Source organism: Pipistrellus hanaki (assembly GCF_964339955.1).
Source record: "Pipistrellus hanaki genome assembly, chromosome: 3".
NCBI lineage: Eukaryota > Metazoa > Chordata > Mammalia > Chiroptera > Vespertilionidae > Pipistrellus > Pipistrellus hanaki.
The window spans coordinates 118,833,145-118,851,346 of NC_140505.1; the positions used below are offsets into that span (position 1 = coordinate 118,833,145).

The 18,202-nt window shown below is 38.5% G+C and overlaps 1 protein-coding gene across 1 annotated transcript in view; it reads right to left on the minus strand.

The window, feature by feature from the left end:
* Positions 1 to 18,202, minus strand: part of TMTC2 (transmembrane O-mannosyltransferase targeting cadherins 2) — a 401,251-nt gene that overhangs the window by 58,539 nt on the left and 324,510 nt on the right. The window contains exon 10 of the mRNA XM_084877291.1: positions 7,324 to 7,438. Within this exon, the coding sequence (XP_084733417.1) occupies positions 7,324 to 7,438 (115 nt within the window). The remainder of the gene's footprint in view (positions 1 to 7,323; positions 7,439 to 18,202) is intronic.

The window sequence follows — 18,202 nt, forward strand, 5'->3', positions numbered from 1 at the left end:
TACCTTGCCTTAGGACATTTTGTGTTAATAAAAAGCAAGGGGTCCTGAGACGAGGAGAACTTAGTTCCCTTAGCTAAGTCTTCTCTGACTCCCCATGATGCCTTTCAAAATTATATTTCATCTCTGGACTCTTGAATAATTTATGAACAGTGCCTTCTCCAGGTTCCCGAACTCTTCTTGATGCCGGATCAAGACCACCAGCATTAAGTGTATTATTTGAGTATAGAAATGGAAAGATAATTCCTTGTAATACATTTACTTTGCTCACTAGATATTATGGCAATAATGGGAGCCAGTTGGGGCAATGCAGTTTTGCTTTTCTTCCTACCTTAGGGAGAGGTGATAACTTGGGCCTGTAAGCCTGGAAAAAAGGTAAGTGCAAATTTATCTCAGCTGTGTGTCCTCTGTCAGACTCTACACCATGATGGTATTTCTAAAAGCTTAATATACCTTTGAGAATAAAAAATTGAAGCTTTCTCTCCTATGTCTATAAATCTATTTTCTAAAATCTAGCATAGAGAAACATTTTAAAATATTGGGAGGATCTTGCTATTTAGGATTTAAAAACAGCTGGTAATCTGTTACTCTCAATATATCCTTTCTCCATTCATAAATTTGAGAAGCACAGCTTCTAGTCAGTCACCCAGTTATAAAGACAAGGAGAAAGCCAAAAGAACATAAGAAGTCAGCATTATACTTGCTCAGAGTACACTAAGTTTACATCCCAGCTTTACCAACTATGGAAAATGTCTACTCTCTTGGAGCCTCAGTATCTTCATCTGTAAAATGAGAATATTTGTGTCTACTTTACATATGTGGAATTATAACTTGAAAGATATAAATGCAAAATATGGTGTCAGGCAGACAGGAGATATTTTAATAAATGCTACTTTTGTCCTTGCCTTACTCTGTAGGTACATTAAAAGCAAATAAATAAATAAGAATGAAAAGTAACTTTCCACCAGAGCCCAGGAATGCTGTGAATCAGGTACAGTTTTTAGTGCCTCTAGATTTCCTCTCAGCTATCAAATATCTTCATGCTCTTTCTAGCTCCTAGTTCTGGGAGAATACTGAATCAATACATTCATACAAAATGCTTCTAATTGGATAATTGATTCAATACTTTTCTCTCGCAACTCTATAGACATAAAACTCTGCTGAGTTCTAGCATTTTAAATTCCTTTGATATTTTCCTTTGATGATAAGCAATCTGCTTTTTATAAAGCTCTCATCTGGAAGCATCCAGCACTTTTTCCATTTTATTTGAAGTACTAAAAATGTCAACAAGTATAGTCAACACTCATTATGTGAGGCCACTCAACATCTGTGATCACCCTCCCTATAAATATTTTGGGTAATGAAGCACAATGTGGATCCCACCGTCCCAATCAAGACAGAAGCTAGAAATCCCCTCATCTTCCCACTTTCTTCACGCCAAGGTTCCAGCACATAACTCAGGCTCCACCAGTCAGAAGCAACCTCAAGAGAATGGAAGTAGGAAGCAAGCATAATGGGGAAGGAGCTGTACTTTGGAGAATCATCTTTCAAAAAATGGGGCACTCACTCTGCTAGGTTTCTTGTGGGTGATGATGGCAGAGCTCTGGACTGTAAAGCTGCTCAGCCACAGAGAAAGCAAGACGGTTGATTATTTCTGGCTGAGTAGATCATTCTCAATGCCTCTGAGAGAGTTTTGGGGCTATAGAGTACTCTTTAGTAATAGTATGTATTACTGGCAATAATGAATTCTTTAGTTTGCAACAAAAACCTGTGACCCATACATAAAGACAAGTTCAAGTACAGATCTGTTTTCATGAATTTTGATTTCAATATGAGGATTGAAGGCCTGCATCCTTTCTTAGAAACTTTCTCTATCCTATATAATAAAAGGCTAATATGCAAATAGACTGAGCAGTGGAACAACCAGAAGAACCAAACTGAACAACTGGTCGCTATGACATGCGCTGACCACCAGGGGGTGAGTGCGGAACATGGCGGGTGTTGGCTGCAGAGGGATGGTGGAGCAGGTGAATGGAGGCACCAGACCAGGGTCACTGTCATCTGGGCAAGCCACTGGTGGTTACTGAAAATTCTTTGCTTCCACGTGCCGCGGTCCTGCCCAGCGTTCACACCTGCTGCTAGCACCAGAGCCCACACCTGCTGCCAGCACCAGAGCCACTGCTCACACCCACAGCTGGTGCAATGCTGGAGTCGCCACTTGCACCCACTGCTCATGCCCGGCGCCAGTCCTGATAGGTCCTGATCACTAGGCGCCATCAGCAGGTGCAAGTGGCTGCAGGCCCTGATCTTCCCTGAGGGCTCCTCCATCTCCCCCTGCTCCTGAGGGGCAATCAAGGCAGCAGCTGCTGCTCACACCTGCTATGGCACAGGCCCCACTCACACTGCTGCTGGTGCTGGCTCCAATCGCTCTACACCTACACCGTCAGCAGGTGCAAGCAGGGCTGGCCCCGTCAGCATGTGGGAGCAGTGGCAGCAGGAGTAGGGTTGCTGTCAGACAGGGGACCAAGGGCTGCGGTGAGAAGGGCCAGGCAGGGGTGCAGAGGATGGACCAAGTCCTGCCCCTGTTCCACAGCCTCGTAGCCCACAGTTCTTTTCAAAGTGCACAAATTTGTGCACTGAGCCCCAAATTTGTTGATAATTGCTTATCTGCTCTATATTCTTCTTTGGAAATTTGGTATATTTATATATACCAAATATGTGCATATGTAAATTTACATATAAATATGTATATATAATTATATATACACATATTAATATATACAGATAATAAAACTGTATAGCAATACTACATACACTGAGTGGCATAATGATCTAGCCACTTAGTGTATATCCTATATAATAAAAGGCTAATTTGCAAATTGTCCTCTCGACCAGGAGTTCAACCAGTAGGCAGGCTGGCCAACAGCCCATGTCCCCTCCTGGCCAGGCTGGCCGGACCCTACCCATGCACAAATTCATGCACTGGGCCTCTAACACACACACACACACACACACACACACACACACTCACACACACACACACACACAGTGGCCAGATTATTGTGCATTCAGAGATCATAATAATCTAGCCACTCAGCATACATAATATGTATATATTAATACTATATATAAATGTATATAACTAAATATGCATACCTGTATACTATATATAATTAGGGAAACATATACAATTATGAATGTGCATAGTATTCTCAATCTATCCTCTAATCTTTAATTCTTTCAGTTATCATTTTTTCACATCTTTAGTATTTGCCATCAATTTCTTGGAAAATACTTCTATTTAAATTATCAGTCTAATAGCTGTAACTTGCCTCCACTGCAACATAAATTTGGAGATCCAATTAATCTCTTAGCCATCTTTCCTGATGTTGTATTCTTCCTCTTTCCAACTACTAATTTTATTTTCACAGGTATACACTGTATCAGTTAGTACAGGTTAGGTTACACTGTAGTTAATAAACACATCCCAAATCTCCTTAAATTAAGATAACCAAGTTTATTTCTCATTCTAAAGCAGGTGAGAAGGGAGGTTTGTCTACCTAGGACCATTTCACAATTTCCAGTCAGAAAAAGGGGAGAGCACCGACTCTTACAAAAGTGACATTCATCATGTTCACACACATTCAATGACCAAAATAAGATGCAGGAAGGTTTTCAACTTTGAAAATAGCAGCCAAGTGCAATCCTATTGTGTTTCTCGAAGGTAGAAGGCTAAACATATTGGGTCAAGAGCATTAATACTTCTATACCACATAGTGTTCTTGCAACTCATCTTGCTATAATGAATAGTAGATGTTCTAAGTGGTTCTTATGTTTTTAATATAAATCTCACCGCTTCGCTGAGGACCCTTTACTTAGATACATCTGATTTGTCATTCTTATCTGGACTGCCAAATTAAAATCATGTACTTCAGAACTTTCTATGTGGTTATCCTACAGAGAAAGATCCATATCCATTATTGAGAGTTGAAATGGGTCTGTTAGAAATTTCTCAAGTTTCAAGTCCCTTGACAGTCTCATAAGATAAAAGATTTTCCCCTTAATGAGTGGCCCCAGGACCTCTCTTCTCTTCCAATCTTATCTGACCTATACAGAATAACTGTTTTTTGCATTTGGGATGAGCAATTTTCCCCCTCATTAATAGATTATTTGGGTCATTTTATTGGGAATTAGCCAAGCAAAGGGAAATTAAATGAGTGTCCTCAAACCATACTTGAACTATAAATTTCCTAAATTGCTGATTTGGAATGTCAGGTCAACCATTAACCCAGCTAACCAAGACATAATCAGGGAGTCAGGTATCCTTTTCCTCATACCCAATTGGTCACCAAATCTTGCCAATTTTGTCTCCTAAATATCTTGGAAAAGAACAGAGCACTTGAGAGAAGAATTTATATCAAACTCAACTTATAACAATTTTGCATCTCCAGGGGAAATGCTATATATTACACTAATTAGGCAAAATCTTAATAGCTAGCCATTTTAATAAGGCTGCATTCAGGGGGAAAACCAATAAGTGTTCTTACTTCTTTCAGCAAACCACGTCCTAAATGTTCTTGACTATTTAAGAGGTTAGACAGGAAGCACTCAAGAAATAGTTGAATTTGACTGAATCAAAAGAACTAAGTTAAAACATTTTTGGGGAGTGCCACCAAGTTAAATAGAAGAATATGGCCAGGCTGCTGTGGTCACACTTGCAATCAATACATACAGAGCAGTACTGACTGGCTGCAACTTAATGAGGAAGGCAGAATGAAAAAAGCTAGAGAGAGGTTCTGAAAAAGAAATCATAAATATTCCTACATCGCCAATATATAGCAAAAACTTTCCATTGGTTTCTAGCACTATGGTAACTAAGGAAAAGTTACAAGTAATATATTTAACAAGGACATGTTTTGTAATATACTTATAATAGGTTTCCATTGGTAGACCTTGAATTTCTGATACTGATTTAATATGTAGCAAAAGGCCTTATTCATGAAAGTATCTATTATGATTAAGATCAATTAGCCTGCGGAAACTTGTGCATTCCTATATTTAGATATTTTTTGTATGACAAAAAGCATAGTGCTTTATTCATGAAGAACAAAAAGGTTCCCCTCATGCAGTACCTAACCTTGTCATACAAAGTATAAGTTGTCTTTTACAAATTATTTTTCCATTGAAGGATCTTGCAAATTAGCAACAGCTTATTTTATAAATATAACAATAGTCAACAGAATCCTGATATCTCTTTGTAGGTATCAGCTTTAGGAATGTTAAATATTGATGTAGAATAAGGGCATTTAAAAGAAAACTCAGAGTACATTCTTTCCTTTTCAACAAACTTTGAATTTCTTATTTAAAACAAAAACAAGAAATCCAAGTAGAAAGCCATTAAAATACAGTTATCATAAGAATCTCAAATTATAAATCCAAAGTAATCTATAAAACTTGCTTTAAAAATTGGTTCTTGGGGAACAGGCAGAAATAGCCTATATAAAAACGAGGTGATATGCAAATTGACTGTCACTCCAACACACAAGATGACCACCCCCATGTGCATACAAGATGACCATCATAAGATAGCCAGCAGGGGAGGGCAAGTTGCAGGGGACCAGGCCAGCAGGGGACAGCAGTTGGAAGAGACCAGGCCAGCAGGAAAGGGAAGTTGGGATGGACCAGGCCTGCAAGGGAGAACAGTTGGGGTGACCAGGCCTGCAGGGGATGGCAGCTGTGGGGAACCAGGCCAGCAGGGGAGGGCAGTTGGGGGTGATCAGGCAAGCAGGGGAGGGCAGTTAAGGGTAATAGGGCCAACAGGGGAGCAGTGAGGCATCAATCAGGCTGGCATGGCAGTGGTTAGGGGGTGATCAGGCTGGCAGGCAGAAGCAGTTAGGAGCAATCAGGAAGGTAGGCAGGTGAGTGGTTGTGAGCCAGCAGTCCTGGATTGTGAGAGGGATGTCTGACTGCCCATTTAGACCTGATCCCAGTGGGACAGTTGGACATCCTTTGAGGGGTCCCAGATTGGAGAGGGTGCAATCTGGGCTGGGAGACTCACACACCCTCATGCACGAATTTCATGCACCAAGCATCTAGTGTTGTTATAAAAGGACAACACAAGGAATGCTTCTGATGATGTAGTCTGTATTTTCTGTGGTGATGGCTACAAAAGCAATACAAGTGATAAAAATGCATCAAACTAAACACACACACACACACACACACACACACACACACAAGTAAAACTAGGAAATCACAATTAGACCAGTGGATTATAACAATGTCAATATCCTGATGTTGATATGACAGGGTAGTTCTACAAGGTATAGGGAAACCTTTCTGTGTTATTTCTTATAACTGCATATAAATCTACGATGATCTCAAAATAAAAAGTAAAAAATATTTCCTCTACCGGTACTTATTTTTGAAAGTTCATATTTTAAAATCATACAAATGTGATCCAATTTCCTGTTGTCTTCCCTTGTAAGAGTAATCTTCATAATTACAAACTTATCTCTAGACATTGTACATTGAGCCAATAGTATAAATATCACCTAATGAAGCATTTAGATGATGCAATAGAGTGATATTCAGGTGAGAGTATGGCAAAAGATATATCCATATTTCTAATAGAAAAAAATAAAGTATTTTAAACAACTGTCAGTTTCTTAAAAACATCTTCTTTTAATCTAAATCCCACCTAAGGATGCATTGATTTTTATATTCACAACAAAAATTGTTGCTCTGGCTTTTAATTGTTTCACTAGTATTCTAATAACCTTCCTAATCATTTTTCTGAATATAGAAGCATCAAAGGTCTAAAGATATGCATAATTGACAGTGCTAATTATTGGGCCATTTTGAGAATTTGAAAGGCCTTAAATATATTTGTATTTTATAATCTTCTCCATACCAAACATAATCCAATGTAACCACATGGCACATTCAGTGCAATTAATTAAAAAAAAAAAAACAAACACACAAATATTGAGATGCAGTTGACTAACTGACATATGTTTTGTTTTGGAGATAATTAATTAGACAGTTATTGATTTCAATTGTGCAATTTTCTCTTTGTATTTTATGACCAATAGTTTTTGAAGGGGAAGGGTCTTTATAATATTTAGAGAATCCTGAAAACTCATATGTCCTACATAATGTATACACAAACTAGAATGAAAACAATAGTCCTGATTTTAACAGGGCTAAGCAGAATAATTCAATTTCTGGATGCGGAATGAGGTAGTATGATGGGGATTTAGTAGAATTAACTGCGTTCGCAAAGCCACAGTGCTGATCTTGTAAGGTACAGTTGCAAAAACTAACCTGAGCATGTGGGCAGCATTGAAGACCACATCAAACTCTGTGCTGTCCAGTTCTGCTGCTTTTTTTGCCATTTCAGCTGCTTCTAACAGACGAGCTTCTTCCAGAAGAAATTGACCTGTAAAGTATGAAAGCAGGAGAGCTTCAATTTAAATACAGCAATCCTTTGAAATAAATAAAGCTGCTATAGAGCAAAGTATAAAAGCAGAGATTAAAGTGATATAAAGCTAAGAATTACATGTGCCATATACATAAATGCTCATCTGTACTCTTACTTAACAGGCCTTTCTTTTTTAAATTTTTTAAATTTTTATTGATTTTTTACAGAGAGGGAGGGAGATAGATAGAGAGCTAGAAACGTCGATGAGAGAGAAACATCGACCAGCTGCCTCTTGCACACCCCCTACCGGGGATGTGCCCACAACCAATGTACATGCCCTTGAGCGGAATCGAACCTGGGACCTTTCAGTCCGCAGACCAACGCTCTACCACTGAGCCAAACTGGCTTCGACTACAGGCCTTTCTTTTAATTGGAAGACATTGAAATGCATTTATCTTGAACATTAACAATTTTTTTTCTTAAAATAAAATCCTGTATAGACCGTTGAAGCAAGAAATAAAATGAATAAAATAGATATTATAAATAATAACTTAAAAGATATACCATGTTATGTAAAAATGTAAAAAGAACAATTTTTAAAGTCTTATGGGAAGAATATTATTTTCGTTCCAGTCTTACTAAGAAATAAATGACACACATCACTGTGTAAGTTTAAGGCACACAGCTTGATGGTTTCATTGACATCGTTTTTAAATGATTACCAAAGCTTTCTAATATAAAAGTGTTTGAGATTTAAGGCATTGTGTCAGTCCTATTGCTGAATCTGCAGCTCAAGTGCAATATATTTCACTAAGTCACCAATCAACTGGTTTAAACCTTCACCTATAAATTCATTATATGTGATGCATAAGTAGTATAACATTTAATTATTAGCTATAAATCTCAGAGCTTCTAGGATGATAGTTCCTTTGTAGGAAAATAAAAGATATTTACCAATTGGAATTTAGTTGATCTTAATTATTTGTTCTTTAAAATAGCTTCTGTCTCTGATGTATATACACTAACAGGGCTATGCATATTGAAATATATTTAAGTAACAGAAAAATTATTAAGAGAACATAGAAAGGTCGGGTTAGCTCTTAATTAGATTGACTGACAAATGTGGAAGCAATATTAACTGATTCAGATTTTTGAGATTCTTTCAGGCCAGCCCTACAAGGTTAAAATTATTGCAGATAGAACTACACAAGTCTTTAAAGGATACCTCAAGAATTGTTATATAATGTTATCCCAGAATCATATAGTAAAAGCAAAGAAAAAAATGTAAGAGCTGAGCTCAATTTTAAGAGTGTAAATATGCAAGTAGAGAGAATAGATGCTTCTTAGAGCTAGGGCTTTATTAACAGTAAAAGCAATGATGTTAAGCCTCATCTGATACCGCTTTTAAAATGAAAACCAAATAAAGGGATGACAAGAGATATGCAGAAACCATCTGACAGGATTCCAGAACTGTGACCTAATGATTATCTCTTCTTGCTTGGGGTTTCCTGTTAGCAATACAAAAAATAGCTTCCCAAGTCCTAAAAAAATGATTCCCAGGTCCTAAATTACACACAGAAAACAGAAAAAAATAAAAGTGGTAAATCCTCCCAGGTGGCTGTTGGAAGAGGCATTAGCTACTGTTCATCTAATAAACATTACAAATCGTCTTCTAACCCACAGAGATCAGTCCTTACTATACCAGGGGAAGTTTCCTGCTTTCAGATTTGCAATAAACTACAGCCACTGCCTATCCATAAGCGTTTCCAATAGTCAATTGCCAAAGAATGGTAAGTAAAGATAAGCCTAGAATTTTAAGCCTGCATTTTTAAATAAAGTGACAGTTTTAAAATCAGCACTTGGAGATGTGTCAGCTACTTCTACAAAAAACTTTATATCACTTTCTTAGTTAGTTGCCTAACATTCTGTGCCATTCTCATCTCCCAAAGTAAACATAATTGTTGGGTTAGATAATGATTAAGGAAACAGGGCTGTAAATAGTTTCATTTATAAATAGAAAAACACATTACTCATAAAATCCATGTATGTGCTAACTCTACAAATATGTTGATGTGGCATTCAATTTAAAGTGTACAAGCTTTACAAAAAGTAAATCAAGAATTAGACAATGTGTAGCATACAGAATATTTACTGTCTCCTCATATATATGAATAAAGGATACCAGGCTAAATAAACCCATTCTTCAGTTAGTTATGTTTTATAGATTATTTAAATTAAAATGTAATGATAAGTACTACATGTCTTCAGAACATGTTTACCTAAAAAAGTATTAATAAATATATTTATTAGTTATGTGACACTTAAACTAAGAATAATGTCAGAATTTATTAATTGTTCTTTTTTCTTTTCAGACAGTTATTAACTCTGAAATGTATTTTGTTATTAATGGTTAGAAAGATGCAACGATTAACTGAAAAAAGGAAGTTATTTTCTTAAAATTCATCACTACAGACAGTAGAGGGAAGGCATATTAGCCCAGATAATAAAGAGAAAAAGGGATATGATTTCTATACTGTTCACATAGAGAGGGTCAGTAACAAGAGGTAGGTGTGCTATAATAATGACAGTGGCATAAGAGATGAGTTTATATGCAATGCCATGCTCCAGTGCAAAACTTTTCTTTTCTTTTTTAAAGATAGTTTTTAGAAATAGAGGAAGGGAGCGGGGGAGACAAATATCTAAACATCTAAAAAATTGGCTATCTCCTGCACAACCCAGGCATGTGCTCTGACTAGAGTCCAACCTGCAACTTTTCAGAAAAGCCATCCAAACCACACTGAGTGACACCAGCAGGGACCAGGGAAAGCTTTTCCAAGCTATGTTAATGTTAATCACATCTTTAATATTTCAAAATCACCAACAAAAGAGAAACATTAACAAATTGTGTGAAATCAAATATACAATTTTACCATAGTTTTTACTTATGCTTTAACTTTGCCATTGAACATGCTTTCTGTAAACAGTTTGCAAATTCCCAAAACAACATGAAACACATACCTTTTTATTGTAAATGGTGATAGAAATAATTCTCATATACGTAGTAATTTTATAGCAATAGAATGCATTCATCATATTAACATTCAGAAAAAACAATATCACAACATATCAGTTAGGTATTTGCATAATTCCCCCGATTCTGTTCTTGACAGGCTATACATCTCAATAGTCCAGCATTGATATTATTGATATTATGATAAAGGCATAAAATACTATGACTTGTACAATAGATCATTTGGTATCTATTTTGTAACTGAGTTTGAAAACATGAACTGAAGTAGAAAGTCAATTCTTATTCTACTATGTTTATAATGACTGTTTGTGTGTTATTGTTTTTTTAAATATAGGCCAGAACTGATGACAAACAGAGCAATAAGCATTTCAAATACATAGAAGGAACATAAATCGGGAAACAAATACAAACCAAGTTCCTTCTTAATAACTATCCGAAAAACCTAAATTGTATGTTATTGGGGGAATAATATGAAACACAATTTGCCCAACTCCTTCCAGAAGACTTTATCTCAAATCACTCTTCCTCAACCAACTTCATTTATTACTAGAGGCATGAAATTTGTGCAGGAGTAGGCCTTCCTCCCCCCTGGCTGCTGGCAGCGGCTTCCCTCTGGCACCCAGAGCCCAGGCTTTCTTTGCAACCCTGGCTTCGTCTGAAAGGACATCAGGTCTAATTAGCATACCACCCTTTTATTATTATAGACTGCTCCCACCAGAAATAGGCTGTGAATTACTTTAGCTTTGCTGAGTGTAACCTGCAGCTTTACAGCATTATTTATCCTGAAAACTCAGCCTCTAAGATTTCTCTCCACCCACATCTCTAGTCCTGTTTGCCTATCTATTGTAACTGGGCATCTTTCATGTTTATGCCCAAAACATGTCCTTCTTGGTGAATCCTTCTTTGATCACTTTTCAATAGTGTTAGAATAACTTATGATCTACATTTACCATCTAAACCAAAGCACTTAAGAGAATAGGAGGAGTGGTATTATTATGCTGGAACAAGAAACAAAAACCAGATTGTCCTAATTCTGTCACCCCACTTATAGTACCTGTGGCAGAATGGGGATCTCAATTCTCTCATCTTTTATCGCTCTTGGAAAGTGAACCATTTTACACAAGAAGGCATTGTATCCCCGAAATAAAAAGTGATCAATATTAATAACAGAGAAATAGGTGTTCCTCACTGAAGAATACAAAGATCTATTGTTGTGTCCACCAAGACTGAGCTAGGGCTCCCAGCGTGAGTGTGACTACAAATGGAGTCAGGACTCTACGAAGAGTGAAGAAGGTTGGAAAGGAAACCAAGAAAACTTGAAGGCAGGCACTTAGGGGAGTCCATCCACATGGGTGGATTCTGCAAGGTGACCTTTCCCTGTGGTTCTCACGCTTTAGTGCCCATCACAGTCACCTCGGAGACTGGCTGGAACATGGAGCTGGGCCCTGTCTGCACAGTTCCAGACTCAGTGGGTTTGGGAGAAAGCCTATCATTTGCATTTTTAATAAGTTCCCAGCTGATATTACTAGTCCAGTACTCATAATCTTAAAATCAGTCTCTTATGAAAAGAACAAAATAAATGCTTTGCACCAGACTCTGGATCCATGCCTGAGGTTAGCTGTCAGTTAGACTGAGCGTGTCTGTTAATTCACTGTATGTGCCATGACTTTCCTTATATCACAGGCATAATGACCAGGCTGCACACATGTACATATGTATGAATAAGATATACTCATCTTATATAATAAAACCCTAATATGCAAATCGACCAAAGGGTGAAACAACCAGCCCCTATGATGTGCACTGACCACCAGGGGGCAGATGCTCAATGCAGAAGCTGCCCCCTGGTGGCCAGTGCACCCCCACAGGGGGAACATCGCTCAGCCAGAAACCAGGCTCATGGGGCTGGTGGCTGGCCAGTGGAGCGGCATTGGCAGGAGCCTCTTCTGTCTCTGCCACAGTGCTAAGGACCCCTCAGGGGATGTCCACCATGGGGTCCCAGACTGTGAGAGGGAACAGGCCCTGCTGAGAGAGAGACTCTCCACTCAATGCATGAATGTTGTGCACTGGGCCTCTAGTTAACTAGAAAATTACTCTTTCAGATTTTTAAAATAAGGAGATTTAAGAGTTATATCCCTCATATGCAGAAGAGATTTCTGAGAAATTACTTCTCTTTTACATGCAGTAGACAAATACATTCTTTGTGTTTGATAATAGAGTAGAATTTCAAATAAAGAAACCACAAAAATCTTAAGTAAAATAGATTTTGCTCTCATGGGTGTACCATGCCACCATACTTTACCATTATTTCTTTGGTGTGTAATTTGTCTTACCCAAGCTAATTATCATAATCTTATTTAACTGTCTCAAATTAAAGGGAGAAAAAAAATGAGATGAAAAATTAAAAAGAAGAAAAAAAGACATCTGAGTAGGAAAAACCAGAAGAGAATAAAAAAAAAAGGAAACATTCTCTCCAGATCCAGAGGCAAACAGTGTAGGTTTCCCCACAGGCTAAATGGAAAGAGGGAAAAGGCGGTCCATGATTCCGGACTCAGCTGTTTCAGCGTCAGAGATACACCATTTCCTTTTGGACAGTTCTCTAGCTGAACCATTTAAACCACTTGCTAAATTTTTACCAATGTTTCAATATGATAATCCTGTGAAGATCAATTCCTCAGTAATTCCTGGACTTAAAATTGATGTCTTAAAGGTAGAAATCCATAAAAATATAAGCTGGCCTTAAACTACAGGCTCAAACACTGCTTTGTAAAAGTTCTACATATAAGCCCCCTAGATTAGTTGGGACGGGCATTTCTTTCTAAAATATAATGAAAAAATTGCCCTTATGTTCAATGCAACTATCGATAAATGAAGTGCTAAAACAATATATTGTATAATAGGTGTCATGCTGACAGGATTTTTTTTAGAAAAAGTCATTCAAATGTCACTTTAAAAAATCTGCCAAGACAAATAAAAAGCTTTTATGATATAACTAGAACATAACATTTGCAGTGGAATAGTTGCCCTTGGGAGAGAACATCAGATTATCAAAATGTATCCAGAATGATTTTATGTCTGCTGATACTACCCTGTCTCAAGCCATCATCTCGCTCTGGATTACAGAAATTACCTCCTAACTGATCATACTTCTGCCCTTGATTTTACAGGATACCCTCACACAACAGTCAGTGATCCCTTTAAAATGGAAGATCCAGTCATCATGCAGCTGAGTCAGGGAAGGTGCAAATTATTATACAGTCTGATATGATCAGCAGTGGCTCTTTGCCCCAAATCCCTGCCTCAGTTCTCTGACCTACCTCCATTGTCCCTGACTACTATCCTTTTGGTCATCTATTCAATCTCCATTGGCCTCCTGCTGTTAATCTGACACACAGGAGGAACACAGACTCCTACTGCTCTTTTCCTGGAATGCTCTTACCCAAAACACCACAATGGTTCATTCTCTTCTTTATGGCACATTATGGGGATTAATAAATATGTGTTCAAGGACTGAATTAACCAATCATATCCCTATATGACTAATTGTTTCATCTTCAAAAGCAAGTCATAATCCATCCAGCATAGGTCAGCAGGCATCTGTTCACATCCTCTCACCTTACTGTGATGTTAGGCAAGGCTGCAGTGAATGGCCAACATGCTGGGTATTGCCATTCACGGCGAAGTCTCTAGGATCTATGAATGGTGCCTCGTAGTGTTGAGCAACCTTGCAGCCTGGCTTTAGATCTCTGAATTGCCTGAGTATACAACAAATAATCCAGACATCAATCATACCTTCTAAGATATCTTAATTCTGGGACAGGTCATACTATGCAATAGGGCTATTTCACTGTGCTAGGAATGAATTCAATGTCTGGGAAAAGAAGAAGAAACCAATATAGTAATATAGCCAATTTAGCCAATCCAAATAATATATAATGTGCTTAGTATACACAAGATATGGGAACACTTGCAATCAGAGATACAAAGATAAATGAAACATTTATCCTTGAAACAGTGCCATTCTAGTAGAGGAAAGAGTTTGTTACGGACAGAGCTTAACCACAAAATGGATATACATTTGAAAATGGAGGTACAAGGTAACACAGGCTAAGTGGATAAAGAGAAATTTTTGTTTGATTTTGTTCAACTTCTAATTAAAGTTGAATGTGCATAAAGTAAAGGGCACAGGTGATTTATCATAAAGTGGCTATGATCCTATAATTAGTAGCCATATCATCACAAAGAATATCACTGGCATCCAGAAGAAATCATTGATACCTGGGGACTTTTCAAAGACTCAGGTCACTGGAACAGGGAAAAGACCATGGTAGAAAAATTGAGGCTGACTGGCCTTGTGACATGTAATGGTAACAAAATGGGTGGGTAAAGGGGAACTGAGGCAGAATCTTCATGAGTGTTTCTATTAGGGGAGGTGAATAACGCATTCCTGACAAGACAGAGTGGGTAAAAAGCTACAATCAGGATTTATATTCTAGCGGTCCAAAGGAGCTGCTGCTAAAGAAGGCTGGTTACTGGTTAATAGATACTAATTTTGCCTGGGAGAACTAAAAACATGGAGGAGGATCTTCTCCTTTGCTTTTCTGAAAACAGACTTGCTGAGCAACTCTCTTGTAGAGCATCTCTTGAATTTCAGGAATGCTCTCACTCTTTAAAACGAATCTCTCTCCGCTTCCATTAGTTTTGGTTTGTGTTTTTTGTTTCTGGCAGCCTGAGTTAAGAAAAGCTGTGGTTTACTGAGACCCAGTGAATTGGGTATGCCAGAGTTACTGGCCAAATACAGAAGTACACCAGGTTAACAAGAAAAAAACACTCAGGAGATCAATCTAGACGCCCTTATTTTGAGGCTGTTAGGCTGGATCCATCCCTAAATGAACATGATACCATGAATTTGCCCTGACTTGGACAGACAGCATGAAAAATGTCTAGTGAAAAGGAGATTAGAGAAATAGCAGCCCAGGGCTCCATGCTCAATTGAAAGGAAGTCAGGAAGGTTTTCATCTCTTCATTGAATTTATTTCTCCCTGGCCCGTTACAGAACAGGTATGATGCCAGAAAACTATTGAGGGATTTATGAAGACCACCATATGGGGAATGGAATGGAGAAGAGGGAACTGGGAGGAATTGAAGAGAAGAGGTAAAAGAGAAAGGAGGAATAGGGGATGGGACAAGGAGGGGGAAAGCAACACAGTCTCTTTACAGGCTTAAGTAATACATAGATTCAATAGGGATCGTGTGTGATCCAACAAGGAAGAGAACGTCACACGAAGCTTCAAACACTCTGAGATTTATCACCTACGGGAAATACACAAAGGAAGACATACCTAGGTGAGAGGTAGACCCTAATCAAAGACACAGAGATGAGTAGCCTCCTTTTGCTTTAGGATATTGTTCATTCTTAGGCAAGGAAAGAGACTAGGTAGACAGAAGGACTCACACAGATGCTGAGGTCACTGAAGAAAGGATCTTAATCTGAGACTTAATTATGGTGGGAGGCATGGAAACTGAGAGGTGGCTCAGCGAGCTTACATCCTCTTCCTTAGGAGGGCTCCCCTTACACATAGTGCTCCCAGGCCATCTGCAAGGGCTTTAGGGAGGTACTGCTTTACAGATGTGTCCATTGAGGCACAGGAGAGTAAAGAGCAGGATACACAAACTTTGGAAACAACTGCTTTAATCAGAATCACAAAGCGCATGCATTAGCTACATCAAAATAACTAAGACTGGAAAAATAGTTTCCCTCTCTCTTCCCTTCCCCATTCCATCTCACTTTCCTCCCCACCTCCTCTCCCTCTATGGCTATAAATAATTGTTACTTATAATCCTCGTCCTTCTTGAAAGCAATTATTCTCTCTTTCTCTGGTCTTTAGTCTCTATGTTGATGGGTAAAGATTCCCCTTTATTTTTATTCCTAGGTTTTTATTCTACCTTCTCTTCCCTAATTTCTGCTCCTCACTTATGTATCTTATTCAAACATTTTTCTGTATTATTCATTCTCCAGGATCGTAGTAGAGTTTCTATTATAATGTTAAATAATAAATGGTCATTGTTACAATGGATGTACTGAGCATCTATTACATGCTAGTTAGTTTATAAAGTGCAAATGAATCCTCACAATAAGAGGCAGTGGCAATCATCTCCACATTAAGAAACTGAGGAGCAGAAAGGCTCGCAGAAGGCAGAACATGCTTCGGGAGACAATTAGCAGCAGGGCTGGGCATGCCTCATTTCCAAATCCATGATCCACTGTCCAAATCCATTATACCTTCTACTCCCTAATCAAAAATTTAATTCAGCTCTTACAATCTTGCTTTTGTGGTTTCTTGCGTCCTGTACAAAGACAGATTCAAAAGAATATCAGTGAATTGTTGCTATGGTCTGAATGTCTGTGCCTCCTCTTCTGCCTCCTCCCACTCAGGTGCTGAAATCTTAACCCCCAAGCCTATGGTACTTGGAGGTGGGCTTTGAGAGGGGCTTAGGTCATGAGGGTACAGCCCTGGTGAATGGCATTACTGTCCTATAGAAGAGACCTCAAAAAGCTCCTTGCCTCTTCAAGTACTTGAGAACAGAGAGAGGGCAGCTGTAAGTGACAAAGCAGGTCTCCCCAGACACTGAACCCGCTAGAGCCATGACCTTGGACTTGCAGTCTGGAACTGTGAAAGATAAATGCCTGTTGTTCATAAGTAACCCTCTTTATGGTATTTGTTATAGCAGCCCAAAAAGACTCAGACAAGAACTCAACGGCAACTTCTGAGCAAAGCATGATGTAGTTATAAGCAATTTAAAACCAAGTGGCCTCTATCCCCATGTGAAAAATGGAAGCAGAGATGAGACCATGGAGGAGTGATAGTAACTGAAATCCAGTGCATCCTTCTAAATTGACCACCTTCTCTGTGTGAGGCACAGTGGTCAGTGATGAAATCCCTGGAGCAAGGCAACTCTGGTTATTCCCCAATCTCTGGTTTTGACCCACAGCCTCCTCACTTATTTAAACAGCAATAACCTTGCTGTGTCATCAGAAGAACTAAACGAGGCAGCATAAGGAAACCCCGAGGCAGCATAAGGAAACCCCGCAGCGTGAGGTCTGGATCCTGGCGTCCAGTATTTATACTCCCCTCCACATGAGCGCCTTCCCTTCCTCTGTCCCTTTTAGCCTCTCTCCCTGCCCCAAGGATGGTCCTTCCTGAGGCTTTAAGTAAAGGATTAGGAGAGCCCCAGTCCTCCAAAACCTCAGCATTCTGGGTCTGTCACCAGTGGGGACTCACCAGGCTCATGTCTGGTAAGAGCCAATATCTTTGAAAGCTCCAGCCAAACCATAATATATCATGGGTTTAAGAGTCAGATGAGGTTAAAATCCTTGCTCTGGCAACTTCCTAGAGCTAGAGTCTTCAATTAAGTGATACTTTGATACTTTAAATCTTGTATCTGTAATATAATGATAACATCATTTCTGCACAGGGTTACTCAAGTGAGAAAACCTATACAAAAAAAGCACCCAGCACTGGGTCAGGAATCTAACAGTGGAACACTGAGCTTCAATCATAGCTCCATTATTAAAGAGCATACACTAAGAGGTGTCCAGCATACACCAAACATTTTTCTTTAAGTAAATTCTCAGAAATCTAGAGTCAAAGTCATACCATATTACTTGAATGCATTTAGTCATTTTCATATTGTGAAGTATCTTATAATCCTTATATACTAAATAGTTTTTTTTTTTTTTTCAGAGTCAT